A 23,942-nucleotide genomic window follows, 5' to 3' on the forward strand; every position below is an offset into this window, starting at 1 on the left:
CGTGGAAAAATGTCATAAAAAGAGGATGCTAGGATCACAAAATCCTCCTTTAAGTATTTTTTAAACTCCAGTTTTGTTTTTTGCAAAACTATTTTGCCTTTGATTGGAACTATATAGATGCAAAGTCTATGTTGATTTCATGGTGAATTCTTGTACAGAGCACTCTATAGATCGTCCATCTTGTGTCTCTTCATTTATAACAACCATCTTGTCCCCATCTGCTGACACAAATAGACCAAGTGGATTATTGACATCTGCCACAGCACATCCTACATATTCACCTAAGATTGAGAAACAGTAAATGTGTCCATTGCCATTTCCAGCGGCAATAGAATTGCAAACAAAAATGAAACCATTTCTGTGGCATACACCGTAGTTTCCCATCCAGAAATGCAAAGAGGTGCTCTCAATGTGTGGATGACTTGACCATTTGAGCCTGACAGGATCTGCACCCCTTGGTCTTTCTCCCAAGCACTGACAATAATGTTACTATCTGCTGTCACAGATAGAAATCTTGGTATGATGTTAATTTTGATGCCTTTCAGATGCTTGCCTTCTTGCGTAAACCGATTGATGGTTTTGTGGTCTGCTTCCCCAACCAATAGAGTTCCATTATTGTCCAGAGTTATGCCCACTAAACAATCGCCACCAAAGTCTGAGTTATTGTTGTGAGACGTGATCGCAAACTGAAAAACAAATTTGCATTTTGAATCAAAAACTTTCACTGCAGGACCAAGATCAGTGACAAAATATGTTCCATCTGAAGCAATTGCTATGCCCCAGGGTAAAGATCCTGCAGCATGTTGTTTGGTGTCCATACTTGTAATATATGTACCTTTGCTGTTGTAGATGTTGACTCTCTCTGTCCATCGGTCAGCAACAGCTATGCTGCCATTAGGAGAGATGGCAATATTGGTTGCTTTTGTTAGTTTACCAGGGAACTTGTGTCCAAACTTGTTACTTGGAACCCATGATGTAATGATAGTCTTGCGAATGGTGCCGGGTGATGCACGGGGTTTAGATCCTGCTGAACTGGTAGAGGAAGGTCGTCCAAATAAACTGGATGGTGAAAGCTTATTTTGAAGGGACATGGTGACACTTCTGTATAGCAACTCAATGCTGTGGGAATCAGTAGAAATGTGTCAACATGGCAGTCGTAACTATCAGTTGCAGCGCTTATCTTGTTGGGCAAATAGTGATAGGTAATATATCATAAAAATATTAGCCTTGCTCACTGACACTGCTTGTAGAAAATAATCAATCAAGTTGTATGCCATGATTTACTTAATTGTAATAACTCACAAACTCAAGAATGTATCAAACTCTTAACAAAAGTCCTGAATAGCTTTGGTGTGCAATTTCTCCAGTAGTTTGTTCACAACATGACTTTAGGATACCATAAATAGCCCAGTTATTTGAACTTTGTGCACTAATTACTTATCTCTCGGTTCTGAAAGGGCAACAGATAACGGAAGCTTTTATTTGTTTGTGACCAAGTGTCATCAGTTCATTTATTCCAAAATTTCATGAACTTGAAACTGAAAATAGATTATGTTGTTGGGTATACATCAGGGGCATAGCCAGAGGGAGTTGGGAGGAGGGGTGCCCTCACAGAAAATTTTCTGGGATAAAATGGGAACTGCAAAGAGTAGCGTGTCCTTAAGGTGGTATTGGAGGCATTTACTAGAAATTAGGAAATGCTTTGAGCATGTTTTAAACAGATTTATTGAGTAGGATAAAGTACCCTAGTTTGCCTTCTGTTTGAAGCAAATCAGACATACGGTTTCCATAATACATGAAATTATATTTTCTTTGTATCTTATTGTTTTTATCAATAATCAATATAACTCAGTATACAAAGTTCGTTTTGCAAAACCAATTAGATACTTTTTTCACTGACCTGACAGTTTTGAGTGTCTTGGGCGACATTCTTCTCCGACGAATTTTGGCACAAGCGGCGATGATTGGGTCATATGGTCGAATCCAACGAAAAGTGTACACGGCATGTTCAGGGCCATAACTTAAAAGTATTAATCAATTGGCATTCGCTTTTTGTATTGTGTTTATTCGCTTTGATCATACGCTTGCGCCATATATAATAAGACCCCTTCTGTGAAAAACTTAGACACAGAGACCCCAAAACATGCTATTTTTACCCATTTTTTCAAAATATTTCTTACAGTATTTTTAAAACATCTAGATCAGTTATGAAAAGAAGTCATTGGATTGAATCTAAATTGATTTCCTGAAAGGTGTGTATTCAAAGATTGCCTGTTCAATTTTTCACATATTTGTACATAATTATGAATTTTTGGGATAATTTTTTGAGTGGTATTTTTTACATTACCTACGAATACAATTTTTCATAGCACTAGATATATCTTTTAAAATGGAAATCACTAATAAATGCGCAATTGATACAAGCTTTGATATGTTCAATACTGAAATGCATTGCATTCGGACATCTTTATTATTGTGTTTAGCTGCCAGAAATTCTAAATGGCACAAAGGTAGGTTTGGTAAAAAATATGCATTACCTCCGAATACATGTTAAAAGCTGTGCCATTTCCACAAAGTGAGAGAATAGTAAACAATAGTTAAGCAATAGGTGCAGGGTAATACACTCTTTATTTCTACCAAGTTTCAATAACCTGCGTTTAAATATTTCTGAGATGTCAACAATAAAAGCAAGTATTCAGTAGGTAAATCTCGGTAACCGAATGTTACCTACTGAATACACTTTGACATCATGACAGTATTGTGAAACACCGCCATTCATGCCAATGCCCATATTGGTACATAACGAAGGTCTGTATGTTTGCTATCAAATCATATGTCAATGAAAGTTGCGAATTCACATACATGCCCACAATGCAAAACTGAATACGGCTTAATTGGTGAAAAATATGTACTGAAATAGACGACGGTCTGCTCATTTGAAAGAAAAATCAGATTCAAAGAAGATTAGAAGGATAAATACTTGGATTTGTCAACTGTCATGTGTGCTTCATTTTAAATGTTTACCGATCTATTGGTTTCTGAGTAATTTGTGTCCAAATTGATTTATTCGAAGGTAACTTTTGACGTTTTCGCTAAGGTTACCTACGAATAAAATGAAAAAAACGACTGTTCTCATTGTCTCATGATCTAGACAACACATTGATGGACCCTGGTATAAAGCTAATTGTAGTTGCCCTCAAACGAAAGGCCGCAAGACGTAACTGACTCCAAGATGGACTTCACAAGTCTGCAATAACGGTTTTAAGCGATTTGTGTGCAATTAAGCAAATTAAAGTCACTTTAGTGCCTTTGTTTCTTACTTCAATCCTCTTTCAACCGCTGTAAACCGACATTATTAATACATGATAGGGTCTAAAGTATCAATAAACGCACATAAAGAAAATAATACATTCAAAGTGCTTTATAAAATGAAGTTTTGATTATGATATCCACCAAAAGTCTAATTCTTACCTACAAATACTGAAATGTTACTTACGAATACAGCATAATACATGACATGTGTAATGAAGTGTCCCTACCAATGGAAATTAATTGTCAAAAACTTTAAGCGGTACCCCAGGACACTATTATTACCCATATGCGGATTCATTCAACAATTATTTATTATGTAAAATTGCTGATTAACTACTTGTATATCAAAATGAAGTGGTCAAAATTTTGCTAAAAGCATCAAAAAAATGTTGATCTAAGGGAATAGCATTTATTCATTTGGACGTACCATCTAAAAGAGATCTAAAAACTACCATTTTATTAATTCATTACCATAATAGCAAAATTTAAACCTATAAACTCAATATAGATATTGTTAAATCGCTCATGTTACCTACTTAATACCGGGTTTCTTCACCTTTTCATTGTATAAAGCGTTAGGTGTATGCGTATAATTCCTAATATTCTTGAAAACATATATCATACTCGTTCTTATACAATGTGTAAATTGATTCATACTCATTTGATAAATAAAATACAGAAACTGACCTAAACTTCATTTTCAAAAATAAACTAGCATAAATTGACTAAGATCATATTGATCGCGTTATAAAAATAAAAACAAATATTTTCTGGTTGAGCTAGCATTTTCCTGACACCCTGTGGTCTACATTACACGAAAAAAGCGTTAATGGGAATATTCCATTTGTTTTAGGTTGATTAGTATTGCGATAGTGAAAGCATCCTAGTGGTATTCGTAGGTAACATTGGATTTTGATATCACATTTACTATCACACGTCCTGGATTTATTTTTCAAGATTAGTAATGGCACTTTTGGTTCCTATAAGGCCAATATGTCATCAATCAATGGGCAAAAGGAAAAATTGTGGAGACATTTTTATTTCGGACTTTTATTTTTGGCCCGTGAACACTTTTGGTTGGATTCGACCATATATGTGACTTAGAAAATGGGCCCTGTCGTCTCTGTTCATGATTTCTTCCTTTTTCAGATGGATTCCATAATTCTTCTTAATCTCGCGTCACCTTCCTTGCTAAGAATTCTGGACCCTTTCCAATCGATGACATGGGTTTGTTGTACAGAACCACAAGTCATGGACAGAGACGAGGGGGCCCATTTTCTAGGTCACATCTGAGAAGGTGTGTGGACATAGCTCATAGCTCACTCGCTCAGGTCAGTGAAAAAAGTATCTAATTGGTTTTGAAAAACGAACTTTGTATTCTGAATTTCTGCAAACATGATGAATTTATTTACGGAATCAATATAGTTAATGAGCTAAAAGGACTAACTCCAATGCTACTACTAGGGTTACGGTTCGCTATCTCTAAGGTTCGCTATCTCTAAGGTTCGCTATCTCTAAGGTTCGTTATCACTAATTACGAAAAAGGTCCGCTATACCTAAGGTTCGATATCACTAATTTTGAAAAAGGTTCGGTATTTCTAAGGTTCGATATCACTAATTTTAAATAAGGTTCGCTATCTCTAATTTTAAATAAGGTCCGCTATCACTAATTTATTGAAGGTTCGCTATCTCTAAGGTTCGCTATCACTAATTTAAAATAAGGTCCGCTATCTCTAATTTTAACAATCCCGGTATCCCTAAGGTTCGCTATCTCTAATTTTAAATAAGGTCCGCTATCTATAAGGCTCGCTATCTCTAAGGTTCGCTATCTCTAAGGTTCGCTATCACTAATTTCAAATAAGGTTCGCTATCTCTAATTTTAAATAAGGTACGCTATCTCTAATTTTAAATCAGGTTCGCTATCTCTAATTTCAAATAAGGTTCGCTATAGCGGTCCTTATTTAAAATTAGAGATAGCGGACCTTATTTGAAATAAGAGATAGCGGACCTTATTTAAAATTAGAGATAGTGGACCTTATTTAAGATTAGTGATAACTAACCTAGGTATAGCTTAACCTTAATCAAATTAGTGATAACGAACCTTAGAGATAGCTAACCTTAATTAATTAGGGATAGCGAACCTTAAACAAAATTAGTGATAGTGAACCTTAGGTATACCGGACCTTTATTGGAATTAGTGATAACGAACCTTAGAGATAGCGAACCTTCAATAAATTAGTGATAGCGGACCTTATTCAAAAAAAATCAGTGATAGCGAACCTTATTTTAAATTAGTGATATGGAACCTTAGAACTAGCGAACCTTATTCTAAATTAGTGATATCGAACCTTAGAAGTAGCGGACCTTTTTTTAGGTATAGCGAACCTTTTTCTCTATTAGTGATAGCGGGATTCTGATCTCCATAGACTTTACACGTTAGTGATAGCGAACCTTAGAGATAGCGAACCTTAGAGATAGCGGACCTTAGAGATAGCGGGATGTCACGACTACTAGACCATACAAAACCATACTGTCAGTTCAAAGCTACATGATGCTATTGAACAATCATCAGAGCCTTGATACAGCACAAATGACCATACAGGGATGTGCTGCAAACATGGGTCACATTTTTAGTATTTTGGTATATCAATGGCCCCTTTTTCTAGTGCGGCCAACTTTGGTATATGGACAATTCATTTGTGGAGTGTTAGCCTATTCCTTCTGTATGTATGTAGGGGGGGGTGTGTAGTGGGGTGTATGTATGTTCCATTTTAATGGTTAGGTTTTGCCTTCTGCTTTATTTCTCGGAGACTAGGGGTCCACGTTCCTCAAACTTGTTGGGTGTGTGCATCTTAACCCGAGACAGAACCGGTTTGTATTGGTTAGTGGGTTAAGGTCACTGAGGTCATCCAGGGGTCATCTGAGGTCAAATTAGTAAAAACTGTCGTATGGGCATGAAACTTGGTGGGTACAGTCAACATTTTTAAGCCAAATTTTTGGAAGATCATTTCGAGGTCACCAGGGGTCATCTGAGGTCAAATTAGTAAAAACTGTCGGATGGGCATGAAACTTGGTGGGTACACTCAACATTTAAAGCCAAATTTTTGGAAGGTCATTTTGGGGTCACCAGGGGTCATCTGAAGTCAAATTAGTAAAAACTGTCATATGGGCATGAAACTTGGTGGGTACAATCTAATCTCGGTCCCAGCCGGTTTGTGTTCCTCTGTCACTAAACAAACCGTCTGGCGACAACCCTGAAATGACAATCGGTGATTGGTTAATGGATTTCCAAATAAAACTGTTTTCAATTGGCTATAGGACGTGACTTGTGTAAGTGACACTAAACATCATAGACCCTCCACTATTTGTAGTCTTTGTAGATACCGCAAACGAAAAATGTACGCTAGCTAATAGCAGCCACTGAGGCGCCGATCTTCCGATATCGACTTTCATGTACGCGACTTGCAGCGCGTACTCACGTACATTGTGTGGATTTATGTAACCGCATAGCTGTCCATCAACCACTGCATGCGCCGAATGCCCAGCGTTGATTGACAGCAAAATTTAACGCCAGTATTTATGGCGTTGATGTTCAGCCAATCAAAAAAGACGTACTATGAGGTTGTCGCCAGACGGTTTGTTTAGTGACGAAGGAGCACAAATCGGCTGGGACCGAGACTAGGTACAATCAACATTTAAAGCCAAATTTTTGGAAGGTCATTTCGAGGTCACCAGGGGTCATCTGAGGTCAAATTAGTCAAAACTGTCGGATGGGTATGAAACTTGGTGGGTACACTCTACATTGAGAGCCAAATTTTTAGAAGGTCATTTCAGGGTCACCAGGGGTCATCTGAGGTACAAGTTTACTGACTGCCCAGGGATCGCGTGGTTCAAGAACCACCTATTTTTTCAAAATGTTCTCAGTTAGGATTTTGATATGTAATGTTTAGCTTCTAAACAAGAATATGTTCAACGGCTAACCTAGGTTTCATTATTATTGAGGTATAGGTAGGGCAACTACTTGATTATATTTCTACATGTTCATACTACATTAGGGCCTACATACTCTGAAAATTTCTGAAAAATATCATCGGTCATTTAAAAAAAATTGCATTTTTGTTAATGAAATTGAGGTTCTAGCGCCCTCAAAGGACACTCTCCCCATAGAACTACATGTACATACCCAGTTATAGAAAACTGGCCCTTAAATAAAAATGGCCGATTCATTTTCCCCCACATTTTGCATGTGACGTAGATTTAACACCTGGAATGTAATACAAGTGGTGTCGTTGCTGCTTTTCTAAATTCATTTATAAAATGTCCGCCCCAGACCAAGGTGTTAAATAATTATACAGTTTTTGGAGTGTTGGATATATCACCCCATATGGCTGCCCAGTGGCGGGTCCAGGAATTTGGGAAGGGGGGCACATTAAAAGTATTTGCCGCCACTTTCTTGGCCATGGTGTTGCATTTGTGTGACAAAAGGGGTGTGTGATAATTGAAAACTTTTTTTCAAAATGAGGGTTCAATTGAAGCCATTTTGTGGACCATTTTTACATTTATGTTGTAATCATTGCTTAAAACAAAAGTGTACGGGTATCCAAAACAGTCCCAAAACTAAAACTTCTTATATGGGGTACAAAACAGAAGCCAAAATGACACTTCTTTATCCATACGCAGGGAGGGTGTCTGAGTATTTGAAAAAATAAAGTTGCAATTGACGCCATTTTGTGGACCATTTTGACACTATTGTTGTTATCATTGCTTAAAACAGAAAGTGCATGTTTGTCCAAAACAGATGCCAAAATGGTCACATCCATGCATAGGAGGAGGTGTCTGAGGGGGAAAATAAAAATAAATGCCCAATTGAAGCCATTTTGTGGACCATTTCACACTATTATTACTCGATAAGATCATGTGAATAATCTATATCTTTTGTAACAAAAAAATGTAAAAGATAAAAGCAAAACAAAGGGATTTTGCTATTTTCCAACATTGTCCAACAAAATTGTAAAAAAAATGAAAAAAAATAAGACCCTTGAAAAGGGGAGGCACAGGCCTGGTGTGTCCGTGTCCATGTCCATGCCTGGATCCGCCACTGGCAGCCAACACCAGTGGCGACGGTATGACTATCCATAACAACTCCCCATTGTACATCTGGGTGGAGTGGAACAAGTGATATCAAGTGTCTTCTCCAAAGACAACATGTTGGCCCTGCATGATGGGGTTCCAATCACAAGTCAAATGCCCTAACCCTTCCGCCACCATACTCAACTACCTCTTAATGAGTAAAAGTAATGTTATTTTAGTAACTTGCAATATTTATTTTTTCTGTTGAAATTTGCTGTTGTATTGATGTAATACTTTAATATTTGGTGTTTTTCTTTTCTTTCACAGTTTGAGTTTGCTTCAAGGCAGCTAGCATTGAGAGATTTTCTTCTGCATTACATAACCCAATCCCAGAGCACCAAATCTAATCAGTAACAAAGACTGTTGGCTCTGGAAGTGAACCTAAGCCAAAACATTTCATGAGATTACACCAAGGAAGGCAGAGCTATCAGCAAGGAGGTAGGAATTCAGCAGCCATCATTGGTAAATGTATGATCACCTGATGTGTTAAACCTGTCTGCACTATCTGCCTCTAGGACTAAATACCACTGCATAACTTAGGCTTCTTGATATAATCAAAAGCAATTTATTTGCTTTAACGGATGAAGGAGCTGCAAGTGAATACCAAAGATTTCATCAGTTGGTTGCTAAATTGTGTTTCGCAAACTCAGTACATTTGGTACTATCTATGGCAATAAATAAGACTCTGTGGATCATACATAGTTTACCTGCCTGCCTGCCTGCCTGCCTACCACAAGGTACCCAAGACATATTTAAGTAGTTCCTTAGCGTGAGGCAGCATTCATACCTCTCAATTAATGTGTGAGTGAGTCAGGGACTGTGTCAGCCATACTAAACTGGGAATTGCCCTTTTAGGTGGACCACAAGCTGCACAAAAGGATTTATTAAACTGTGCATATATAATATCATATGTGTAGCATTATCACATGATGCTCTTGCTATGATATTATCTGATTCGTATGCATCTTGCTTCACATAACTTTTAAGCATTAACATTTGCTAGCGTAGAGTATTATTATCGGATAATATAAATTGGAATATTAACATTGCCGAGCGGTTGTATGTTTTTAATCTTGTGGAATATCCTATACACTTAACCAGGAGCTATAATACAGTACATTGGTACTGCTGAGGATCATAACAAACCAAGTCTGCATCACAGTGTCAACATCACAGCCCAGCAAAAATCCTATACTGCTTCAAGGTTTATGGCTAATTCTTGCTTTTGATTGGTCAATTTATCAATATAACGTAAAGTCATTGTAGTCTGCCGCCATGAATTTCTTGCGTCGTCGTTTTTCGGACCCTAATGCCATGGGAGGCCTTCCCAATGGATATTTCTCCAATATTGGTGCTGAGCCCGATTCAAGAGACAAACCATTACAGGATGCTCCAAAAAGAGATCTTGGATTTTTTGTGAGTTCATTTACGTCAGGTGTCACAACAGCAAGGCCTGGAGGGTTGATCAGGGTTAAAACATTGCTTGTTGTTGATGATCAGCATACAGACTGGTAAGTTTATAATATCTTATTCTTTTTAACAAGTCCTACTCTGCAAAACCTGCTTGGTCTAATTGTTATGGAACGAAAGTTAACAATAATTTAGTTACAATTTTAGCCAAATTATTAGGTAAACCATGTGTGATAGAAGTTTTTAATAGAATTTCTCCATATTTTGATATTTGGTATTTTCATATGGGCTAATAACAAATCTTGGGCCTAAGGAATCAGAATTTAAGCACAAACAATTTTTAAAATGTTTTCCCACAAATTTTACTGCAGGCTGCTATGGACAAATATCTTTAAAAAAAACAAGAATCTAAGCTAATTGAATAGACAGTAGGCGTGAGGCCTAATTTTTTTAATCAGTTTTTCTAACGTGGGTTAGGCCTAAAAAAAAATTGTTTGATTGGCGTAACATGAAAAAAAATTTTAGGGTAGGTAGGTCTGGATTTTTTTTTTTTTTTTTTTTTTTACTTTTTAAGCTGTAAATTTCGCTTTGATAAAGGCTTTGGAACTTTTTTCTTCTTTTTTTTTTTTTTTAATTTATTTTTTTAATTTTATTATTTTTTGCAAAAAAAAAAAATATAAAAAGTTAGGGTCGGGCCTAGGTCGGGTTACGCCAATCAAACAATTTTTTTTTAGGCCTTATGGTTCATAGTGTGGACTTGTGACTCCATAATTTGAACCATCAATCACACTGCAATCTTTACTCTCAATCAACCAATGAACCAAATTGCTTGGCAAACAAGCAGACTTATTTTTTTTATTTTGAAGAAAGGAGTAAAAAACACACCAGCCTAATACTTCGATCAACTCGTAATGGGCAGGAATTGTTAGGCTTTTACCACGATGCTGAAAAGTAGATCCATGTTAAGAGTGATATAGTTGATCATGACAGATGGACGAGTAACAGAGTGTTACATTGGGCTATTCCGTTTAAAATCCACACACCCCCTGTGGAAGATTTTGGAAATATCTGCCATAGGGGGAGTATGTTTTTCAACTGTAATTGGTCAGGATTAATCTTTTGGAAACCCATACTCCCCCTGTATTATGGCTTACCTATATCTTCTACAACTGGAGTGAGTATTTCAAATGGAAGTTACCAAATTGTCCATTCTATTCAAAACTCATACTCCCTCTGTAGAAGACTTTAGCTAAATCTTCCACAGGGGTAGTGTGGATTTTAAATGGAATAGCCCATTGCCACTGAGCTGGGTATCTCCCAGGAACGTGTTCATGCAATCATCAACGACAAACTCCAAATGTCCAGGGTGTCAGCTTGTTGGATTCCGAATCTCTTTAAAATGTTTTTGAGGCAGATCCCAAGAGTTTCCTCCAGCAATTCATGACCGTGAATGACACCTGCAATCAAGGAAAATAAATGTTGGCACACTCTGGCACGTGAACTTTAAATTGCCACCTATCTCCACCAATTCAATGTTGATGAAAGCACTATTGACATTGGGCTCTCCAGTCTCTCCAACATTGGTTGAGGAGGAACGGGGAAGAGAAGGGGAAAGGGGAAGGTTTATACTACTCATCAAACATAGTGTGATGTGCCTTGAGTAATTTAATTTGATTATTTATCTTTATTTACAATTAAAATCTATTTCATGAGAGACTTTAGAGAATCCCTTCTCATGCATCAAGATGAACAAAAACAAATTGAATCATATCTAATATTGGATTGTGGGGAATCCTCTGTGCACCATTAGGGGAATCCCCAACATTGTAAAGTGAATATGTTGGGAAAAACCCACAGAAAGTGATGTGATGTGAAAAGTTAATTTTTATAATTGTTCTTGGGAATTTCCCAGATGACATTGTATATTGTGAAAATATCAATTGGCTATATGGAATTTTCCAGTGTTTGGGATTATAAGCAAATGTAAACACAATTCTACACTGTACAGTGTTGTTTTGGGCTAATAATAGTGTGCTTACAGTCCATATGCCTTCGAAGAAAGGAAATTGTGAACCAAACATATCTAATGTAGTCAATGTACTACTATCCAGTGATATCGGAAAAGATCTAGAAAAGATCTAGAAATTTGGTGTAAGTGAAAATTGTACGTCGTACTTCAAAACATAGCTGATAAAATGATAAACAAAACATACATTGCAATCCTGTGACCGTGTCAATTTCCAGTTTCTCCCTTGCAAGCGCAATCTGTCGGAACGATGTCAATTTCCATTGATGTTATAAATGCGGATAATTTCTCCGCCATTGTCCTTCTGCGAGAAGGATAACCTCTTAGCCGGTATATTCCGGATAACAGACCCCAATAGAAACATGCTATAGGTCATCGGAGCGACGACTTGATAAACATGTCTAGTAGTTCCTGAAATAGCCATTAGACCCCCAACGAAGAGTTTGAATTTTAACATGTTAGTTTGTTTTTCCCTGTTTTGATGATTTATTTTTATTTCTACAAAAAAGAAGGGAGGTTAGCGCATGTTTAATAGACTATTTTACTAAAAAAATGCAAACTGCATAGTGATTTTTCCATTTTCTGAGACAAGCATTTCTTTTGCTTACCATTATTACAATCTTGTATTAAATCTGCAGCTTTCACTAAGTACAGGTGATTAACCCAATGCAAAGTATTTAAATTAAAGATTCCATATGCATAGCTGTAGGTGTAGATGTCTTTAATCAAATTAATTTATTTGTGCTTAACATCCATCCCAGTGTGTATTCCAAATTACCTTTTGACCTTTTAAGGAGAGAAACTGATCTATGATAATGAGAGCCAGAATTCACCATTCCATACCTCAAAAGATGCATGTGTAAAGCATGGTTGTGATATGACCTACATCTAACTTGAGTCTCATATGATCAATCAAATATCTCTTGAAATCAATTTATTTGAGCACGGTCTTGTACTCATTAACATTAATGCCTCATTATCATTTGATCAGTACCCATGAACATCCTAAATTGTATATATCTTTGTATGTCTGGGTAAATTTATATTTATATATATTTTAATATTAGTCTATTACTCTTGCATTTACCATTGTAGACTTGGAAATGGCGGCTAGCATTTACCTTGGTCTTAGCCAGCTACTTGTAATTGATTTTGAAATAATGGAGCATTCTAAAAGAAGAGGGTCAACTGTAAGGACCGTTGACAGTCCAGCTGGCTGAGAGGATACTAGCTTGAAAGTACAGGAGTTAAGATCTTGTAATGTCAGGTTAAAAGGCCCAAGTAGTTTCTAGAGCTCCTTAGAGGAACATGCAAGAATTGTCTGTATTCAAATGTTTTTTGACCTTTTTCCCTACTAATAATATTGATCAGTAATTAAATCATGAAAGCAATTGGTAACATGTTATTGAATCCACCAGCAAGCTACTGAATATATTATGTAAAGTTTGCTTGTCAGTTAACTGCTATCTACTGAAGATAGCATCTAGCGCATGTTTCAGAACAAACTGATTGAAGTAAATTGCTTTGTACTAATTATGAAATTTAGGTTGTGGGTACACTGGACACACTGGGTAGAATGTAATTGTTGTAGAATTTGGTTGGGTAAACTTTGCCCAACATTGGGCCATTCCATTTAAAATCCCCACTCCCCCTGTAGAAGATTTAGCTAAAGTCTTCCACAGAGGGAGTATGAGTTTTGAATAGAATAGAGAGTTGGGTAGCTTCCATTTGAAATACTCCTCCAGTTGTGGAAGATGTAGGTAAAGCCATAATGCAGGGGAGTATGGGTTTCAAAATGATCAACTCTGACCAATTGCATTTGAAAAACATACTCCCCCTGTGGCAGTTATTTCCAAAATCTTCCACAGGGGGATTGTTGAATTTATATAGAACAGCCCATTGGGTAGACATCTGTGGGTAGGGTAAAAGTGACGTTACCCAGTGGTTGAGTAAGGCAATAAAAACAAATTAGTTCGTTCATTCAATCGACCATCGATGCTTGGTTGATCATTTTATTTACGAAATCAATTAATTTACTATTGTTAATTGTGATAAAATAGTAAATGTAATGCATGGAATGATTTTTCTGTCAGGAGCAAATGTAAATGAATCTGGGGTCAAAGTTCATTTAGGGATCAAGTGAGGTCATTGTTGAAGGTAAACATTTTGCTATTTCTGCCACATACTTTGATGAATTTCAATAGGAGACAAGGAACCTTTATGGCATGTGTGATGTCAATGTATGTGATATCAAATATTTTAATCAGTCACAAACTTTGCCTTTGTGATCTTGTAATTTGGCAGTGATATATTTTATGCACCACATAATTTACTAATTGGAATTGTTAATGCTGTTCTTTTATTAATGCTCACACCTGATTCTTTTGATGTTACTTTTTAATTTCCAGGGCGAAATATTTCAGGGGCAGAAAAATTAGAGGAGACTATGAAATCAGAGTTGAACAGGTAAGGAATAAATTGCTTGAAAATTATTAAGGTTTTGCTTTTCAAAATAATTTTCTGTGTGCTTTTCCCTTTAAATTTGTATTTTGTGATTTTGATCATATTAGGGGAGAGTGGGGAGTGTTCGACCTATTTTTTTCTGACCAGCCTAGCGATGTCAATTTTAAGGTTAGGGATGGCCTGATTAGCCCATGTGAAAGCCCTATGTCTTAGCTATATACGACCACAATCCCAGAACTATAGGCCTTTCAATAGCAACAGGATAGAGCAAACAAAAAGTTCCCCATATTGGGGCAGGTTCGCCCATATGGTGGGGTAAGTTCACCCTAATCACAAAAAAGGTTTAAACATTGCGTAACAATAACATATTCAATGTAAACATTTAGCAAGAGTATACAGGGCATTCATTCTCTTCTGGGGAATCACTAAATTTGTTGCAGGGGTGGGGTCAGGGTAAAATGTAGGGGTCCAAAGTGAGTTTAAACGTATCATGTTTACAACTTCGGGGGATTATGGATTAGGACATAAACGGTGGTTATAAGTAATACTGATACCACATAACTTTAAAAAACATGCTTTTCAGTAATTTTACCTTGTTTAATGGTATAATTATCAATATTTGCATAATACGCTGATGGGGCAGGTCCGCCTCCAGTTTGGGTAAGTCCGCCCGGGAGATATAGGGCGAACATGCCCCATCCTCAAAAGGGCGAACGTGCCACTTGTGCACATTTTTTGTATTTTCTTCAGGGTATGCAAAATATATATCGAATAAGGAGTTTATAACTGCATTAAATCTTTAACAAATCCCATATGTTCCAAATACAGATTTCCATTAAAACCATCTGTATTTAATGTATCAATGATAATACAACATTATTAATGCAAGAAAAAATTATGTTTTGGTGTAATCTTTTTTGTTTTGGCTGCAGTTCGATGAACACGTCCCTATATGTCGCGTAGCTAATATGAGAAGTTTATAATGACCTATGCCACCTAATTTTGCCATCATCAAATTCCCCGATAGCCGTAGTGCTGAGAAACAAGAGGTGGGTGAACCTGCCCCTAGGGCGAACACTCCCCGCTCTCCCCTACATGGATTTTTACAAGATACACATTAAATATTGCTGGCCTGACAAAAAAGTTTGCACCTGCCCCCCTTTGCACATGGCAAATTTTTGAGATCCCAATTTGCAAACCTCAAATGGCAGGAAAATTTGCATATTTAAGCTTTTTCTTATTGTTTTATTTCAAATGTGTCTCAAAATCACTTGACCCTCCTTTCAGTTAGCCAAAAATAGCCCCCATCATTTTACCCTCCCTCCGGGGCTCATAATTATTGCACAGCCCCATATATTGTAAAGTACCATACAGCTGAGATGCTAGTCCTATAGGAAAATATTTCTGCTGATGACCCCCATATTGACATTGGCTAAATAAGCTATATTTTTGACCGAAAGGGTACAAATTGGTGACATTAAATTGGTGATATTTCTTGATGCGTAAAAGGATCAAATACATCACACATTTTTTTCCAATTTTGTCCTCTATTCCTGTATTTATGTACTAGTATTTTGAACTTGCCCCTCCACCCCTCCCCCGGTTGGTACGCCACTGTTGATCATGTCATCATTGTGAATGATGAAACTTGACATAGCATGATCATGTCATAACTGAGTACCATATAATTGTTTTTCAACCTAATAAAGCTACAAGTAACACAATGGACAGTTGAGGAGGGATACAATGAAGAACATAAAGTAAATTTGTTACTATTTCTGTGGTCTGAGTATGCGCTGGTGATTGGCGATCGCATAGAATTGTTGAGGTTTCCTCCATTTCTATACGCCGACGACGAATGGGTCAATGGGCTATTCCAGTTGAAATCCACACTACCCCTGTGGAAGATTTAGGAAATATCTTCCACAGGGGAGTATCATTTTCAAATGTAATTGGTCAAAGTTAATCATTTTGAAACCCACACTCCCCCTGTATTATGGCTTTACCTGTATCTTCCACAACTGGAGTAAGTATTTCAAATTGAAGTTACCAAATTGTGTATTCTATTCAAAATTGATACTCCCTCTGTGGCAGACTTTAGATAAATCTTCCACAGGGGTAGTGTGGATTTTAAATGGAATAGCCCAATAGGTCACTTGTCTTGTTGTCAAGACCATTCATCAGCCAATCAGTGTGACTGTTTATCACTTCTGTGTGTATGCTCGGCGCACAACACAGACTACCGAAGGAATAAAAAAATGACATTAGTTTCTTGTGTGGCATCTAAGACCTTCAATCTTTGGTGACCACAATCTGCAACAAAATATGGATAACAATGTTGTCAAATAAAATAATCAACCCTTAATGTGTTTTTTTTTCTTAGTGCGAATTCTCTGAACTTAACCTAACAGCATACAGTGACACAGGGGTAACAGTGGATTTAAGAGGATATCGTAATGGACAAAAGGTTGCAAGGTATGTTTGTGTGCACTCACCACCTTTGTGTGGACAAGGCAGTTTTGTGTGGGCACACAATTTCTTCTTACATCAGAGATATATTTGATATGACCCATTCTGTGAGACAGGATTAGAAATTATTTTGTTCCCTGGTGTCAGCCAAAGAATGACATTTGTAGTTGCTACTTGACCAGAACCCCAGACCAGGACACAAACATGGTACCTCTTGGTGTCTAAAGAAATGTTTGGTCCACTAGAAAACTGATGTTTTTTGTTTTTACATGAAACAATAATATTGGCAAAAAAAGGAAGAAAATTGCATTGTTGATATTATTGAAAGCTCCAGTCAGTTGTATGTAGCTTTCAGTGTGCATACGGCCAAGCCCCTCCATCCAAACATAGACCAAAATATCACATTTTACACTTCTGACAGCTCTATCACTTAAGGTTATGTTAGCGATTTTCTGATTCAGTGAATCACTGACAGTGCCTTTTATGCCATTACCATATATGGAATATTACCATAACTGAGCAGTGGTGGCACCAGGAATTTTGTCCTGGGGGGGGGCATTGAGAGGGCAAAGTGAATTTCAGGGGGGCAAAAGCAACAAATTTTGCACAAAATTACCACAAAAAGGTGACATTTTCGTAATTGTGGGTTTTTACTGGGGGAAACAGGGGAGGGCAAGAGTTCTGACTGGGGTGCATTTGCCCCTTCATGCCCCCCATGGCACCACCACTGAACTGAGCACTTGTTATTTCATCCATTATTGAAGATTTCAAATCCACATATTGAATAGATAAACTCAGCATCATCAGTATATTTTTATTTCCTCATGGAGTCATTGTTATTTCTCTCCTTAGGACCTTCAAACCTGACTTTGTGTTGGTACGTCAACATGCCAGGAGTATGGAAGTATCAGAGGACTGGAAGAATCTCATCATTGGGTTTCAATATGGGAACATACCAAGTATTAACTCATGGCAAGCCATCTTTAATTTCATGGATAAGCCCTGGGTGGTAAGTATCTGGGCTTGTTCAGATGGGCTTAGAGTTAAGTTTGTTTTAGGCTAACACAAAGCTACCTTTGAGGTAACTTAGAGGTAGTGCACATCTGAGCAAGTATTGCATAGTACTCGGTCTTTAAAGACCTGTAGATTCTGATTGGATCAAACTTGTGCAAATTGCTATCTACTAGGCTTAAGTCCACAAATAGGTTCATCAGAATTGTCCATTAAAATTATATAAAATGTTCTTAAACAAATCCAAATAAAGGTGATGTTGACATACATCAATGTTTCATGCTCAGTGTAACACAGCACTGACGTAGCTGACGTAGATGGCGCTTGCAACACAAACCAGTGGCGTAGCGTGGGTCATCTTATGGGGGCACCGACCATGATGGGGGGGGCATCGAGTCTGATTGGGGGCACAAGCCGTTTTTCAGCAATTTTCCTATGGTTTTTTTTTAATTTCAGAACTTTAATTTTGCCCCTATGACGCTATGCCACTGACACAAAGTCAGTGTTATCTGGACTCTCATTTTGAACAGAAAAGTTAAAGTGATCAACAATGAGAAAGACATAGAGCTGGAAGAAATTAAAATAAAGGAAGCTCTCTCGCGTTGTGGATACCTGGAGTGGGCCTTCAAAACGGTTCAGAAAAAATAGCAAGCCTAATGTTAGTGATCAATCTCAAGCCAAAAGCCAGGTTTTTGTGTGCCTCTTGGAAAAGACCAGAAGAATATTCAAGAAACACGGTTATCAAGCAAACTTCAAACCACACAAAATGCTTCAAAACCACCTTGGATAACGAGACACCAAAACAACAGCAAATTGTGTTGTATGAAATTCCCTGCTTAGGTTGCCCAAAATCATATATCGATGGAACTTCCAGACTTTTCGGCATAAGAATGAAAGGACATTAAACTGAATCTGACTTGACATTGGATAAACCATTTACCAGGGCCAAAAGAAAAACATCAGTTGAAAACACCCCTAAGAAATCCGCTCTGGGATGAAACCAAAATGAGAGACATTGAAACCAATAGGAAAAAGAAGACATAAATCAGGAAAAATAGGGTGTACTTAAACTGCGCAAATGATGTTGACTATGCCTATTTTGAACCCTATTTTAATAATGGTTAATTTTTTATCATAAACGGGTCTAAGAAAGAAGCCCATACTGCAAGTTGTTGTTGATATTGGGCCAAAGAGGTTATCAAGTTACACAATCTGAAGAATTTTTAGCTTTTACAGGACTGACCAAAAAAGGGGATTTATTAAAGTGAAACATCTGACCATGTAGGTGGATATTTTTGACTGTAGTCTATAGGCCTACAAGGTGTTATTACAATCAATATTATAGACAACATTTGGTTGAAATCTAACAGGATGCTGTTTGACTGATCAACATTATACTCAATGCAATGTACGAAAATCTACCCTTTTTGCATGGCGATTTGGGTCACAAAAACTATACCAATTGATCTCAAGGTGTATTCATCAATTGTAAAGTACAATTAGGGCTGTTATAAGACCCACTTTTTCAGCATCGCTGTCACCCAAAGACCCCATATTTTTCCTTTCGATCTGTCCCCCAAAGACCATATTATTTCCATTTGAACGAGTCATATATCACTGATTTTGTTACTTCTTTGGAAATAACAAGCCATTTGAAGCCATTTAGAACTAAAAATTCAATTGTTGAGGCTTACTTCTTTTGGCTCTCACCCAAAGACCCCATTTAAAAAAAGGTCATATTCGCACCCAATGCCCCCCTAATTTAGATCCAAATGGTCTGTCTCTCACCCAATGACCACATATTTTGTACATTTTGCTCTCACCGAATGCCCAAAAACATGCTCTCACCCAATGACCCCATATTTTTGATATTTTGTTCTCACCGAATGCTCCTTACTGCGAAACCTATATCCATGTCATATTGAAGTGCCCCAATTAAAACAAAGTTGTAATCTTTGTGAAATGGGCTCTGAATTGCATACTCTGTAGAATAGTGTTTGGCCATGCAATTATGATATTATTTTTGTAAATATATGACACATTTTTTTAAACTGAATGGTTTTGATGGTATTGTCTGTCATGAGTATGCATTATGAATTCAGTGCACATAAAGGTCTACCCAGCAAACACAAAATGGTTTACAGAATACATTTAAATGTCTGGTTATAAACTTGCTGTAAACAGTGGAAGCACGCTGGCAAAACATTGTTTTGTTTATTTTGTGGCCCTAAATGTCACCGGCGCGCAAAGCATAGCATTGACAAGCACAAAACTTACCGTTCTCTGCGATGTCTGCAATGCAACGTCGAGCACAACACTTTGAAAACGGATGCTTAAGTCAAGTCGAACCAGCTAACGGTAGAAAAAAATGCACGCCAGAGGGAAGCATGATCTAGTGGTCTTTGCACTCAAATCTTGAAACAAATAAAGGTGATGCACAACAGGAATGGTATGGGTTCTATACAGAGATGTAATTTCTCCGTATTTTTACGGAATTCCGTATTTTTTTTCATCCCCAAAAATCTCTGTATTTTCCGTATTTTCCCCGTAATTTTCCGATTACGAAAATGTATTTTTTTCTCTGTTTTTTCCGTGTCTTTGTATCTTTTTTCTCCACGAAAATACCCTGTCTGAACAGGGGGAACAAAAAAATAGCGCCTCAAGCGATTATATTTCGCTAGTTTCGCTCGCGTCTCTGTGGCAACACGTGGCCGCTTGCCGTCGTGACGGCTCTCGCTATAGCGGTGAAACGATAGCTTGTGCGTGTTGTGTATTACTTGTGTAAGAGATTGACGGAGGTGAATTCTGCTGACATCCAGGGCGCTGACATCGTAACAATTGCACACGTGAAAGTTTGTTTTGATTTGGCTCAATGGATTGTGACCGATTTTCTTGGAAATAATTATTGGACCTGAAGTATCGACAATGGAGGTTGATAGGACAGCTATACTGCTTAAAATGGTAACTTTTCCCTTTTTTCAATGAATGGAAAATGGAAGAAATGACAGTTTTTGTGCATGAAATTGACTATAATTGAGGCTAAAATAACAAAATTTTCCAACGGGGCACTGCCCCGTACACCCGCCGGGGCTCTGCCCCATGGACCCCGAGCGCCTCGCACATAGCAGCTCGGGATGCTAAACCGCTCGCATAGTTTCTGTATATTAGTTTCCGTATTTTTTTTAATACCCCACTTACATCCCTGTCTAGAAAGGAGATCCCAAGGGATGTCATTTTTGTCTTTTCTTTTCTTGAGTGATGATTGCAGGAATTTTAAAGGGGGAGGGTTAGGATCTACTAGTGTCAAATCTTTAGGGGCAAACATCACAATAAATTAACTTCAAAAGTCAGGGAAAGCAAAACACAAGAGAATTTTATATACACACAAAGGCCTGTTTTTCAACTGACTGAGCAACTGAACGAGATTTATGTTTGTAAATAAAATGATAAGTGCTTTTAAAAAAATGCATTGGTTCCCTGTAATCTCTGCATACAGACAATAACTTATTTAATAGAAAAGCATTTTACATTGATGTGCATGGTGCATGTCTGGTGTCATCATTCCAACTTTGTATGTTGTACATCTGCACAATCTGTAAAAATATATCTGCTGGACCAGACACATGCCTACCTGGTTGGATATAAAAATCTCAATACTGCCCTCATATGAATCAAAGGAGCAAGCCCAGACTACTTACCGCTTTGTAAATTATGAAGTGAGCCCTCTATAATTCAACAAAATGGCATTAGTTTTATTGTAAGGAAATTGACTATATAATAGTCAGAGGAATTAGAGGGGTTCTATTGGACTCCCTAAAATGTTCAAACTCAGAAAAAAACATGGGTAGAAAAAGAGAAAGAAAGAGGAATAAAAGGGGAACTGACTATAAGGAAAATGGAAAAGAAAGATTTGATATGAAAAGAGCAAACATAAATAATTATACCTAAATTAAGTATTGCAAGTGACAATCGAGATTATTGTTCATAATGTTGAACATTTTTGGGGCAATAAATAAATAAGTAAATGTCGGTGATTTAATGTGTGCTACACTTACGTATCAGCACATTAACAATTCTGCTGCCATTATCAGAATCATTTACACTAGTCGAAAATGGGAAGGAAGTGGGTTCTTGATATGCATAAAAATGATGGAAGAATGTCAAATTATACCTTAAGAAGTATGCACCAAATCACTCCCTTTCGACTCAATATTTTACTAAATTTCCACACTTATACTACCTCCTGCATTTTTTTGCCTTATGTGCTTATAAATTAACATACAGTTTGCATCTCTCTCTGTTTTACATAGTTCTCACAGCTGAGCAAGTTTCAGGAGAAACATGGCAAGGACAAATTTCCACTTGTGGATCAGGCTTTTTATCCCAACCATAAGGAAATGGTGAGTACAATCGTCCTATTATAAGTGGCGTTCACATTGTCCACCCGGAGGAACTTGCTGGAGGTAGCAGTAAGTGCAGCCAAGAGTAGCGGCAGTGTGAATAATGGTCAGCGTAAGTTCCGCCAGGCATTAATCCTATGATTTATTCCTGACAAAAGTCAAGAGTAGCGAGCTTGGTGTAATCGGGTTCGGATCCAGGCATGGGCACGCCTAGGCGAAATGTCAACCGTGCTAGCATGGTCAACCATGGTCAACCATGGTCAAAACATGGTTGACCATGGTTAACTATGGTCAGCGATGATCAGCCATGGTGGCTTGACCATGGTCAACCATGGTTGCCATGGTCACCATGGTATACCATGGTCGACCATGCTTTAGCATGGCCGAGCATGGTCAGCCATGGTCTTCACCTCACTTGACCATGGTTGACCATGGTCACTTTTAAGTATACCATGGTCAACCATGCTTTATCATGGGTGAGCATGGTCAGCCATGTTCATCACCTCACTTGACCATGGTGGACAATGTCATCACCTCACCTGACCATGGTTGACTCTGGGTAGTGAATGAGAAAAAGCGCCCTCTGTTGTTATTAATCATATTTAATGCATATTTACAACGTTGTGAATAAATATTTGACACCATAGAATATAAAAACTAGTAATTTCATAAGTTAAAATAAGATTTTTAATGGAATAAATCTAAATAATATGATTATGCAGTTTATTCCGTTAAATATTACCCCATAATTTCCCTCATTCTTCAGGCCCTGCCCTCTATCGGGTGCTAATTTAAAGTTTAAGCTTGATTGCTATTGTTTCTTTCTATTGTTTCTTCCTTGATTGCTATTGTTTCTTAACCATGGTCAAACATGCACATTTTTGACCATGGTTGACCATGGTCACTTTAGATAGACCATGGTTGACCATGGTCTCTGGCCGTGGTGCCATTTTTCAAAAACATGGTTGACCATGGTTGACCATGGTCAAAAACATGGTTGACCATGGTCAAAAACATGGTTGACCATGGTCAAAAACATGGTTGACCATGGTCAAAAACATGGTTGACCATGGTCAAAAACATGGTTGACCATGGTCAAAAACATGGTTGACCATGGTCAAAACCCTGGTTGTTGAACTATGGTTGACAATGGTTCAACCATGGTCAAACATGCTAAGTTTTAACCATGGTTGACCATGGTCACTCCATGGTCTCTGGCAGTGGTGCCATTTTTTCAAAAGCATGGTTGACCATGGTTTGACCATGGTCAAAAGCCATGGTTGAACCATGGTTGACCATGGTTAACCATAGTTCAACCATGCCTTTTTCGCATACTAGACCCGTGCCCTCCTTTTTTAAGTCCTCTAATATTTTCTTACGATTTTGTTAGGGGGGAAAAGCTTTGGTTTGCTTTTCATTTTTGCATGTTTTATGGAAGATATATATAATAACCTCTCATGCCAGTGGCAGATAGGCCTACAGGTAGGGGCACACCCGGCCTGTGGACCTCTTTCATGTTTAAAATATACCCCAGAAAATAGAAAAAAAAATGTGGCGGGTGGTCCATGAAATGACTTCAATTGGGCCTTTATTTCCAAAGACATCCCAGCCCCTGCATATTGATTAAGAAGTGTCCATTTTGGCTTCTGATTTGGACACCTGTACACTTATTATTTTAAGCAATGTACATTTTTTGTTTTAAGCAATGGTAACAACAATAG

The 23,942-nt window shown here is 37.6% G+C and overlaps 1 protein-coding gene across 1 annotated transcript in view; it reads left to right on the plus strand.

Annotated features, from left to right (window-relative positions):
• The window catches only part of LOC140148198 (synapsin-like), a 503,295-nt gene that overhangs the window by 99,549 nt on the left and 379,804 nt on the right, over positions 1-23,942 (plus strand). Inside the window, exons 4-8 of the mRNA XM_072170058.1 lie at positions 8,710-9,953; positions 14,287-14,344; positions 16,725-16,816; positions 17,663-17,819; positions 22,132-22,221. Coding sequence (XP_072026159.1) covers positions 9,718-9,953; positions 14,287-14,344; positions 16,725-16,816; positions 17,663-17,819; positions 22,132-22,221 — 633 coding nt within the window. The 5' untranslated portion in view covers positions 8,710-9,717. The remainder of the gene's footprint in view (positions 1-8,709; positions 9,954-14,286; positions 14,345-16,724; positions 16,817-17,662; positions 17,820-22,131; positions 22,222-23,942) is intronic.

Source organism: Amphiura filiformis, chromosome 3 (assembly GCF_039555335.1).
Source record: "Amphiura filiformis chromosome 3, Afil_fr2py, whole genome shotgun sequence".
Lineage (NCBI taxonomy): Eukaryota > Metazoa > Echinodermata > Ophiuroidea > Amphilepidida > Amphiuridae > Amphiura > Amphiura filiformis.